At 35.0% G+C, this 12,864-nt stretch overlaps 1 protein-coding gene across 1 annotated transcript in view; it reads left to right on the top strand.

The window, feature by feature from the left end:
- The window catches only part of STPG2 (sperm tail PG-rich repeat containing 2), a 262,302-nt gene that overhangs the window by 91,737 nt on the left and 157,701 nt on the right, over positions 1 to 12,864 (top strand). The window contains 3 exon segments of the mRNA XM_069540667.1: positions 3,061 to 3,168; positions 5,887 to 6,046; positions 12,363 to 12,540. Of these exon segments, the coding sequence (XP_069396768.1) occupies positions 3,061 to 3,168; positions 5,887 to 6,046; positions 12,363 to 12,540 (446 nt within the window).

Below are 12,864 nucleotides of genomic sequence, written 5' to 3'. Positions count from 1 at the left end.
ACCTGGCAGCCTGGTGTCACTATTGTCCTTACTGATGTGAAGGGGACTCTGAAACTCTAGGGGAAAATGGCAGTTACGGAACTAGTGGAAAGTGACTGTACCTGGATGAGGCCCAGCAGTGTGAGTTTTAAACTGTTTTAGGGCCTCAGTTCTGACTGCACATTAGCATTAGCCAGGAAGCTTTTAATTCCTGCACACCATCTGATCAAATGAATGATTATACCCTAGTTTTTAAAGACAGGCCCATTTTTATTAGCTTGCACATGAAAAAATGCCATAAACAACATGCCTCAATAATCTTTAACTTCTGTTCCCAAGGTAGGATACTTTCAAGATCTGGGCCTTCTGCCTTAAGATGGATGTGCTTAGCAAAAACAACTGTAGTAGTGACCCCTTTTTGGCTGAACTGTGTTTCTTTATTGTGCATGAGAATCTTCTATGAGGCTTGGTCAAAGTGCAGATTCCTGGGCCCAACAAGATTCTAATTCACCATATCTCAGATGAGACACTGGGAGGCCATGTACTTAATAGGTTGGTATCAATGCAGGTGTTTTGTTGATCACAATGTGGAAAAGCAGGATAAATATTACGGTATTTTCAGCCTGTGCCTCGGGTTTGGTCTTTGTAAAGTCTTTTTATCTTCTTTATATTGTCATAAACAGAGACCTGCCTTTCAGTGGTCAGTGTCTCACAATCCTATTTTGGAGCTTATTTTTAATTGGCTTATTAAATCCTAAGTCTAACTTTTTAGAAGTAAGGACCTGATTTTACTGCTCTATCTTATTTAATGAAACAAAGTTCAGTAATATTAGGAACTACGGAAGAACAGAAGAAAAGGAATAGGAAGTGTTCACTGAAGGGGTCAAGATTTCATTTCGTCTTTTATGCAAAATAGTTCTCAGGACTAAGTATATTCACTTATCTCATTATTCACACTTAGTCTTTTCCCTATGCTCCATAGTAATGACCACTTAGACAGCTGTTGAAAACAGTAGGAAAGTAGTCCCTGTTTGTCAGTAGCTAATAATTGTTTATCATGCCTTCCTATACAGAGAGAAGATAGATATAGCATATCTGAAAAGTTCAAGAAAACAAATTACCATCATGTATTTGAATATCCGTATTTCTGTATTTGATACATATTTCATAGGTTTATATAAACACAGAATTATGCAGAAGTTTCTTTTCTTCTAAATGTAACTATCTACAAGTTCATAGATAAAAAACAATCTTACATGCATGACCAAAGTGAATCTTTTCTATCAGCTATCAAATAATTATGTAAATTTGTTCATTTGAGACAACATATCATGGACTTTGCATAAATTTTTAGAATATAATTTATTTATAAGAAGAGGTATTTCTGTAAGAATTTCTCCTAAAGAATTGTTCAAATTATTATTTTTTTATTATAATTATAGGTATTTTACTATAATTAGAAATGGATAATGCTCTTATTTGTGGGCACATTAGTTCTCAGAGGAACGTATCTCTAAAATCGTTGCATGGTCAGTGAAAATACAATGCATGCATTCATCCATTCTTCTGACAAGTATTTACTGAGCACCTACTATGCCCCAGCTACTCTTCTATACTCTAAAGATACAGCAGCCAACAAAACAAAACAAAACAAAAAAACAACTGCCCTCTTGGAGCTTATAACATTGCAGGAAATCATATTTTGGATAGTAAAAAACAATAAGGTTGAAAAATAGGTAGGAGAGGGGACAGGAATTGTTTGGGGGAGGCAGTGAAATTTTATGTTGGGTGGCCTGGAAATGACTCATCGAGAAGGTAACGTTGAGTAGTGAACTGACTGAATTGAAAGAGTGAGCCCTGGAGCTATCTAGGAGAACATTCCAAGCAAAGAGAATGGTAAGTGCAAAGGTTTTGAGGTGGATATATGACTGATCTTTTTAGGAAACAGAGTGAATGAGTGGAGAGAGTAGTAGGATAGGTGGTTAGAGTGGTAATAGTGTGTCTGGGGGTGAAATTCATTTCATATTAAGGACCTTGGTTTTTTGCCAGAAGTGAGATTGGAAGCCATTGGATGGGTTCGAGAAGGGGAGTGGTGCAATCTGACCAAGTGTTTTATCTGGATCCATCACTAGTTTCTGTGTTGGAAACAGACTGAAATGGGCAATGGTGGAAGCAAGGGAGGCAGTTAGGAAGATTTCACAATAATCCGGGTAAGAGATCGTGGCTTGGTTCAGAGTATTTGTGGAGGTGGAGCGACATGGTTAGATTTGCCTATATTGTTATGATATAGTTGATAGGATTTGCTGATAGAATTTCATTATACATCCAAGTTATAAGCCAGGTATTTAATTCATAAATTAAGGAATAATTCTTTCAACTATAGAAAAGTAGGGGAGATATTATATGAAGCAGAAGATTTAAATTTATCTTTTTTATACTATGAAAGGTACTTTATCAAGGTAGTTAAAATATTTGATGATGACTAAATAGTACTTCTATATATATATATTTACATTTTATTAGCAAGATAATTAAATCCCAATGTTTACTGAATTAATTTTTATCTGTTATAAAATAGTTAAAAGCTTAATGTCTTACATCTAATATTTGTAGTTAAAATAAAATATATCCTAAAGCTTATTTGTTGGAAACAAAGCAGTCTACTGATTAACAGAAATTTGAAAAGACAGTAAAGTGTTTTTTAGAGATGAGCTGGTTGTATAAAGTTAAATGGGAGAAATATAGAAACTACTTTTATTCATTGTAGTGTCTAAATCACATGAAGAACTAGATAATTTTTTTCTGAGCTCTATCAGTAGGGGGCAGCAAAGTCTCAAGTAGTGTGTTTTCAGGTTCCTGGGAGGCTTTGCTGAGGAAAATTTCCTTTTTTTTTTTTTTTTTTGTTGTTGTTGTTGCCGTTGCTCTTAAGAAGTTTGTTCTGGCTTGCTTTTTAATGAAGTGCTTTGGTAATATCACTTAAAAGCCCTGTAGCTTTTGTTCAGATATTTAGCCAACTGTTCCCTTAGGCGCTATAGATGCTTTCTTAATGAGAGTATGTATTTTTTTCTTTCTGTAATTTAGGGGGTACCAGGGCCAGGAAAATATGACATTAAAAGTCAATTTCAGAAGAATGAAAGTATGTCATCAAACGTAAATCATGCACCACCTGCTTTTCTTTCTCAATCCCGGGTAATGTTCTACAGTTATTTCATATTTAGTGTATAATAGGTATAATGCAATGCCAGCAACAAATCCAGTGGTGTTAGGGAGATTATAAAAAGAAAAATGGTATTTAAGCAAATTAGGAACAGATGCAGCCTGGGCAAATCATTTTGCCAGAAACGTGGGTAAAAGGAAATGACTTATGATTACACTATTAACAATAATATGCAGAGATGAATATTCAAATTGAAATTATTTATTAAATCTTGTCTACTAAGCAAATTTGCTTACGTGGAAGTTCAGTTTAGCTTATAAGAGCTTTTAGTCTGGGTTTTAAAATATACTAATGAATATGTGAAGTGTTGACGTGTAATCTATGAGGACATGCATATCTTTTGGAGAAGGTTCTGAAGGCTCTCTGGAGCCTAGCTGTAAATTATATCTAAAACTGCCACTGGGGCCTTTATTAGTGATGTGAGAGTCTATTTCACAGTAATCCTGTTCTCCAAGGTCTATATTGAGGGGACTTGAAGGTATCTAAGATATTCCTAAGGCAAGAACATTATAATACTAGCAAACCTTTATGTCACAGTGGCCAGATCAAGTCGTTGTGATATTTAACCAATTGTACTATGTAAAACTCAGATTATCTTATTTAACTAGGGAAGGTTATTAACCTTCAGATGACTACAGCGGGCTACTTTAGTTTCATTGTACTTAAGAGGCAACTCCTTGGAGACAGATAGATTGCAGGTATATTTTGGAGACACAGTTAACATGACTTTTTAATGGGTTAGATGTTGTGGTGAGGGACTAGGAAGAATCAGGAATGAACAGCAGGTTTCTGCCTTGAGCAAGTTGATAGTACTTAAGGTACTACACAGAATGGATGTGAGGGAATGGGATATCGTGTGTGTGCCCTTGATTTTAAAAATACCATTTTTACAACTAGAACTCTCAGTTTTTATGCTATTCCTGTTCATCTGATATACAGTCCTAATGTGACATTACTTAGCACCAATTATAATATTTTAAATATATTTTCAGAAATGAAAAAGAATATGATATCAATTTTGCTTAAGAGGACCATGAAGAAAAGAATCATGGTTCTGGGGTGAAAGATATGGAAGAGTTAAAACCAAGAGGACTGTCTGCTAGGGGTAGTGTTAGTTTTTAGCTGAATATGAATAGATTTATTAATGATTATGATTGAAAAAGCAATAATGAAATTAACAAGGTGGACTTAGAACACAATTTTTGATTTATAGAATTAAAGACATGTTATGTTATTGGGATACTTATTTTAGTCTTGACTTAAGGAGTTGTCTGGTATTTTATGTAAATGCATTGAGTTTTCTTATGTCTTCAACTATTAGTTTTTAAAACATAAGATTTCCTTTATAATAATGGTTCTCAACTCTTGCTGCATATTAGAATATTTTGGGAAATTTTAATACATTCTGATACGCAGTTGCTTTCTTTCCTCTCTCCCAGAGATTGATTAAACTGGTCCAGAATAGGACCCAGGCACCAATACTTTTTTTAACTCCTCAAGTAATTCTATATGCAGTCAGGGTTGAGTATTACCATTTAAAAACATTGACTCAGCATTTAAATAATAAAATAGTATTTAAGAAGGCTTTGGAAATGTTCCTACATGAAAGGAGGCTAAAAGCAATATCTGAGCCTAGACTAGGTTATGTATTAGAGGGGAAAAATGCAATAGAATTATAATTAGATCAACTGACAGATTTGGAATATGAATGGTACATTAGATAAAAGTCATATAATTGATTCATTTAAGAAAATACATGTAAGAAAATATCCCTATTTTTAATAAATACGCACTAAAGTATTTAGGGGTAAAGGGCCACAACACACATAACTTTCCATTAAATGGTTCTATATATATGTGTGCATATGTGTGTGTGTGTGTGTGTAGAGAGAGAGGGAGGAACGGACATACAAACAGAGAGAAAGACAGAAATAGAGTGGGCAGATGAAAACAGTGAATGGCATAACATGTTAGCAGGTGCATCTGGGTAATCATTGCACAGCTATTTTCTGCATTATTTTTATTCATAAATTTGAATGTTCCAAATTTTAAATTAATTCTAAATAAAAAAGTTAAAAAAATAGATTATTCAATGCTATATTTCATAAGATTTCATAATTTACATATAGATACATGTATATTAATATCAATCAGTTAAATATTATAAATTTATAATAAGCTTATTATAAGTTTATAAAATCATAACTTTAATATTATAAGTTAAAGTGGATTTATATACCACTTGAATCTAAGATTTTTTTCTTAAGGTAGCTAATGGTATCGTTGGGTTAATTGAATATATATGTTGAGGAACTTTGTCAATTTGTGTAACTTTATTACATAGAAGAAACCATGTTAGATCATGTAGTTTTTCTTTATTATCTTGCAGAATATTTTAAATGTGAAGATTGTCCACACACTATCATCTGAATCTCATATTGAGATGATTTCCTTTGAAAAGTCTTTCTGGCTTAGCAAAGTACATAATGCATTACTGTATTAATATATAGATGATTTTTCTAAAAGTATATATTTTATGTTTTGATAGATATGTTTACTCATCTACATTTTCTTCACTCCATTAAGAAATAAACTCCAGATGTTATATTACTAAGAAAGCAGCTTTTAACTCACAAAATATCAAAACGTACCATAGTTTCTTACTGGCATAATTTCTTGTTCTTCACTAGAGGTTTGTCCCTATGAAGTCAATCACCCCAGCTCCTGTTGCATATAATGAATCTCGAACTGCTTTCAAGCCCTTGAAGAAAACACCAGGACTGAAAAATACCTCATTTGGTCAAAGTGCTGCTCGATTCACGCAGGACTCTAGGACAGAGAAAATGCCAGGTTAGCAATGAATTCATATGTATCTACTCTTTAGCTTTATGCAACTTAATATCCTTAAAATGGATGCACCAAAAAAAAAAAAAAAAAAATGGATGCACCAGAAAGTACAATTTTCTGTTCTATGGGTGGTGTTGTCATTTTAAGTCAACATTTTTTTAAGCATTGACTCTACACTAAAGACAGATAGGTGAAAATAATGTACAGTTTTAGTAAGATTTTAATTTAACTTGTCATATCTCTTAGTTGTAATTTTCTATTGTTTTCCTTTTTTCAATAAATTTCCTAATTTTCCCTTGGTAGGTGAACATATATGTAAATTATGTGGTCACTGCCAGTAATATAACTTATGATATTCAGTTTTGTTAAAATTTTATTTTGGAGATGTCCAATCACATGTTCTAGTATTCTCAGTGGGTATTCTAGTATACAGTGGATAATCTAAAACTATAACACAAAAATAACATATAATGACTAACACATTGCTGATGTATAACAAACTCAGTGGCTTAAAAAAAGACTTTTTCCATCATATCCCATTAATCTGTGGGACTGCTAAAAGGCAGAGTTCAGATGGGACTGTTATTCAGAGTGCATGCATAGCTCAAGCATTGCTACCCCAGGGTAGTTGGTGTTTTCACATGGTAGCTCAGGGCTCCATGAGACCTGGCAGGAAGCTGCAAGGCTTCTTATGACCTACCCTCAGAAATTCCAGGACATCACTTTCTGTTAGTCAATCAAGTGGCACAGGGTAGCCTATATTGAAAAGAAGGACATGAAACTTCATCTTTCAATGACAGGAGTAGCAAGGAATTTGTGGCCATCTTTAATCTGCTATAGAATACCCTCTGGCTACAAAATATTTTCATTTTTCCTACATGCCTTCTCAAGGCCTCCAAAGCCTCAGGCAAGTATGGTATAATCTTAAAGACCAGGATCTTGTTATCTAAGTCAGGTGTAGGTTCAGGTGGGGATTCTTGGGTGTGGTCCTTCAGATCATCTTGTATATCTCTCTTCTCTATCAGAAGAGCTGTGAACTACAGATACAAGTTATCTCCCCCATATATTCAACACATATTGGTGGGAGAGAGATAGGATAATAATACTAGAAACTCCTATTCAAAAAAGAGAGAAAACTGGAGGCCCACAGTATTACCAAATCAAACTTGGGTCCACTTGCCTGTGTGCAGTAAAGCCAATCTACTGACACAGGGTTGTGGTGAAGAAAAGTGTAGCATTTACTGCAGGGCACCAAGCAAGGAGTCCAGGTAGCTAGTGCTCAAAAGACCCAAACTCCCCAATGGCTTTCAGGGAAAGGTTTTTAAAGACAGGGTGAGGGAGGGGAATTGTGGGGTGCGTGATCAGCTCATGGACATTCTTCTGATGGGTTAGTTGTGAGGTAATCGGGAGTCAACATCATCAACCTTCTGTTTCCAGCCGCTCTGGGGTCTACCTGTTTGTGGGCAGCATACAGTTAACTTCTTCCACCTGGTGGAGGTTTCAGTATCTGCAAAACAGCTCAAAGGACATGGCTTAGAATGTTATCTATAGCCTTTGAGGAGGAACTAAAAATGCTTGACTTTGTTTAATGGCTAAATTATTATTATTTTTTCTTGCTTGACTGTTTTCCTTTCTTTCTGCATTTTCTCCCTTCTCTGATTAAATTTATTCTTTGGAACATGTGGAAGGCCTAGGAGGCTAGTTTTCTACAAATAAGAGACAGGCAGAGGGCATTGGGTGAGGGTATCTGTCCTGAGAAGGCCCCATGGGGTCCTGCTCAGTGACAATAGAAGTCACAGGCCTATAGCAATTCTGAAGTCTAAGCTGGCACATGTTGCCATTTTCTTAGTTAGGGCTCAGCTGGGCTCCCTGGGAGAAAGATTTCCTGTGGTGCTTTGTTTTACCTTTTAGGCTCTTGGTTTCATCCTTTGAAACATCCTTCCTCTTCTATAAGAAATAGGCTATGTTTTCAGCTTTCTCAACCTGCTTCCTGCCCAGGGAGATCCGGGGTCTATGAGCCACTTTTCATTTTGTACTGTTGTTGTTTGTTTCATTCCAGGTTGGTTCATTCCTTATTAAAACTTTGTAGGTTTATTATTGTATTAATTTATAATCAAATACACTGGACAAAAGCCAAGCTCACATGTACTTCTTAGAAAAACCTTTGTCTACTTTGGGTCACCTTTAGTGTTGCTGTGTTTCTGTACTCTTAGATTCTTAGGAGCACTATTGCACTATTGTTTTAGCTTAGAGGGTCTATGACATATGGCCTTAAAATTCCTAGATGTTCTTTTCTGTAACTGAGAGATTCTATGAGATACCATCTTAAATCTTTTTGAGGTCTTAACAAAGGTCTTACAGCTAAACCCTGGATTTGGTCTCGGGGCGTTTCTTGCTTTGAGAGCTTTTTGCTATGTGGAGAGACTGGGGATGAAAAACAATTTTACTTTCAAACTCAGAAAATATTGGTTTCATTTTATTTCCTATAAATTCTGCTTGAAAACTGAGCAGTTTTAGCTTATCTCTTTCTAACTATACCTTCTCACACACAGCTAAAAGCAACTAGTTGGCACTTTTGATATTTAACCTAGACATTTCCTGAGCTAGAATCCACTATTTTATTAGGTGTTTTCTTCACTATTCCAAGTATTAGTTTTGCCAAAATTTCTGCCATTATAGAATACAAATGATCTTTTCTCCAACCTCCATAACATTTTTATCACTCTCTTTAAGCCATTACCAACTGTCTCCTCAAGGCCATTTCTCTAAGTCTTGAGTTGTTTCAGCTTCTGGCCCATTGCCTGATCCCAAACCATTGCTCCAAGTTTTGACACGGTAATTTTTCCTTATAGTAATGCTGTACTCATGGTATAAAATTATTTACTATTTATGCCATTGAGAGGTTGAGTATTATTCTTCTACATCTTCAATCTTGGCTAGTCTGGTGGCTTTCTTCTCCAATAGCATGCAGTGGAAGTGATATTCTAGCACTTCTCAGGCAAAGTCATAAGCTTAACAGCATATACCTGGGCCTATAGAAACAATTGATTTTGGAGACCTGAGCTTCTAGATAGAAATCTGACTAGTTTAAGACTGCCATTCTGGAGACGTCTTATATAGGTGCTAGGCACTACTCCAGATGCACCTAGCTCAGTAGTGTTTATCATGAATCTGAAATACAAATTATTTCAAAATATCAATTTATTCAGTGACCCAACTGCCTGAAGTTTGGGCCTTGTTTTCAATTTGATGGTCTAATGTATTACAAATAAAGTTTTATAAATTCCCCAAAGGTTATTTTATTTTTAAAGGATAAAGTTTAATTATGATGACCTCTAAAATCTAATCTTGATCTTACATATTTTAAGAATTAGTGAGAATGGCCTTCGTGTGTTTTCTTTTTCCCATGTAGATATTAGTATACAGTAATGACTTAGACTCACAAATCAGTCATCGAACAGATTCAACCACCTAATATATGGCTCAGAGCTGTGGCAGATTACTGTTCGAAGGCATCCTAAACTGTCTAACTCTGGGGTTCCTGGGCATTGCTACACTTAATAACTGGAAAATGAACATAAAAAACCTCTAATGTAAGTGAATTATAATGATCAGGGTGGCTTTTCAAATCAGAACCTTAACAAGATAGTACCTGAAATGCACACACCTTGAGGTCCCTATATTTAAGTACTTAAGCTCACTTGTCACAATGTTACATTGTCCTCTCATGCCAGAAGAAAGCCAAATCTAAGATATTTGTATTTTAAGTCCCTTAAATGGTGGCCCAAATAGTTTTCATTATGCTCTCTATTTATATTTTTCCCGAGCATTATCAGTGGAGGAATGTTGGAAGACGTCAGAAATAAGATGTATTGGCATTTAGGTTTTCTGAGAGTTGGCACGACAGACTTTTGGGGAATAGACTTTAGAACTAGAATATTTTGAAAAACTGGGAAGAGCTTGTGGGCAGCTTCTTTGAGAAAAACCTTACATGTATCAGGAGTACAGAGGATTTGACAGCGTAGAATGACTTGATCACTTTTAAACCAGAAGGAACCTAAAGTGTCATCTAGCCTCATGCCCACTTGTTTGTTTCCTGCCTGCAGTGAGAAAGGAGATTGCACCAGAATGTAAATCCACACAATGCTTCCTTCATGGAGAAAGACTAGTTATAAAACGTTTAGTGAGTCAATTTACATTTAGTTGTAAGCTCCTTTTATTGTAGATTGTTCTTGGATGGGCAGCAGTTCACAGATCACATTTTGACTAGCACTGATCTAGTCAATTCCTATTATCTTCAGACAGGAACTTGAAGCCCAGAAAAACAAATGAGATTTAAGTGATGGTTCATACCTATTTAGTTGCAGATCTAATTTAGTAGATTCCAGATAACATGAGTACAACCAAATCAGGTGTTCTTTCAAGTATTTGATATTGCATTTTATGAATATTGCTGCTCACTGGAACTGATTTCTTGAAAATACTGAATTATAAAACATATACAAATATTTGTTTCAAATATTTGAATGTCTTGATAAAAACTTTTATCAATGGCAAAGAAAGTTGTCTGTATTATTTTGAATGAATAAAAAGATTGTCACTGTAGAAAATGTTCCTGGTTATAAATGTACACTAAAGGGTAAAAGGCAAAAATTTAAATAACTAAATACTATAATAGGAAGATTGGGTGATAGCTGATTTTTTTCTGTTCCAAATTGATATTTAATGTTGTTACATCAAGATTTCAGTACTTTTTGGCATCAAGAATTTCCCTCCTGCCCTCCTCCCTCCCTCCCTCCTTCCCTCCCTCCCTCCCTCCCTCTCTCCCTTCCTTCCTTCCTTCCTTCTTTACTGAGTATAATTTACACAATAAAAATAATTCATTTTAAGTGTACATTTTGATGAGTGTTGGTAATTGTACATAGTCAGATAATCACCACTATTTAATCAAGTTTTAGAACACCTCCATCATTCTTAAACCGTTCTCTCAGGACTTCCCTGGTGGTGCAGTGCTAAAGAATCCACCTGCCAATGCAGGGGACGTGGGTTTGAGCCCTGGTCTGGGGAAATCCCACATGCCGTGGAGCAGCTAAGCCCTTGCACCACAACTACTGAGCCTGCGCTCTAGAGCCCATGAGCCACAACTAGTGAGCCTGCATGCCACAACTACTGAAGCCCCCACGCCTAGAGCCTGTGCTCTGCAGCAAGAGAAGCCACTGCAATGAGAAGCCCGTGTACTGCAACGAAGAGTAGCTCCCACTCGCCACAACTAGAGAAAGCCCACAAGTGGCAGCAAAGACTCAACGCAGCCAAAAATAAAAAAATAATAAATTTATTTAAAAAATAAATAAAATAAAACATCATTGCCATACCCAAGGTCATCTAGGTTTCAAAAAAAGTTCCTCATGTCCTTTTGCAGTTAATCTCTACCCCCACCCTTGGCCCTAAGTAACTGTCAGTGTTCCTATGATTTTTCATTTTCTGGAATTTTATATAAATGGAATTACACATTATTTAGGATTTTGTGTTTGTCATCTTTCACTTAGCATGATGTTTTTGAGGTTCATTCATGTTGTTGCATTTATTTTTTCTTTTTATTACTGAGTATTATTCCATTGTTTGGGTGTAGCACATTTTGTTTATCTGTTCACCAGCTAATGGACATTTGGGTTGTTTTTATTTCTCTTGCGGAAATAACTAGGAGTAGGATTTCTGGGTCATGTGGTAAGTATATGTTTAACTTTATGAGAATTTGACAAATTGTTTTTCAGAATGGCAAAGCACTTTGCATTCCTGCCAGCAATATATGAGCATTCTTTCTAAAAAATTGCTTCATTTATAGTTACTCAGTTTATAAATAAGATATGGTGTATATATACAATGGAATACTACTCAGCCATAAAAAACAATGAAATTTTGCCGTTTGCAGCAATATGGATGGACTTTGAGGGTATTTTGCTAAGTGAAATAAGTCAAACAGAGAAAGACAAATTGTGTGATATCACTTATATGTAGAATCTACAAAATACAACAAACTAGTGAATAAACAGAAAAGAAGCAGACTCACAGATATAGAGAACAAACTAGTGGTTACCAGTGAGGAGAGGGAAGGGGGGAGGAGCAATACAAGGGCGGGGAAAAGTAAAAGGGTTATTTTGGGATTATATGAAATCATATGTGTAAAACTTTTGAAAATTATAAAGCACTATAGAAGTTAAAGAATCTTTCATTCAATAAATAAAGTAAAATAAATAATAAAGTTACTCAGTTTAAAAGAATTAAAAGTGTTTCTTACATATGATATTCTTCATAATTCTAGGTCCTGGGTTTTATAATATCCCAAACAATACTTTAATTGACAACTTTAGCAATACCTGCTTGAAGAAACAAAAGAAAAGTGCATTTGGTTCTTCTGTTCCTCAGACTCTCTTCCTGGTTCAGAAAGAAGTTTTTCCTACTCCTGGGCCTGCTGGCTATAAGGTAATATGTGGATACCAAAATTACATTACTTATATCTATTACCAAGAATTTAGGGTTTATAGGATTACATGTGATATATATACCTCATTATTATAAGCCATACTATTATTATTGAAATTATTTATATATGGTCATTTATGGCATAAGAACAAAAATTAATTTGGTTCACAGCTATGTTTGTAATTTTTTTTTAAAAGTAGATCTTATTCTTTATCTCTTTGGAGATCTCATATGTAGTTCTTTAAATATTTATCTTCATTTTATGATTGGGCCACTATATTCTGAAAGTAAATGTAGGCTTCCTTTAAATTAGGGCTTCTTTAAATGTTCTCTGCAGTTTT

The sequence above is a fragment of the Delphinus delphis genome, chromosome 5 (assembly GCF_949987515.2).
Source record: "Delphinus delphis chromosome 5, mDelDel1.2, whole genome shotgun sequence".
In the NCBI taxonomy this organism is placed as follows: domain Eukaryota; kingdom Metazoa; phylum Chordata; class Mammalia; order Artiodactyla; family Delphinidae; genus Delphinus; species Delphinus delphis.
The sequence above is the reverse complement of the archived record's forward strand: the minus strand, read 5'-3'. Positions and strand labels throughout refer to the sequence as shown.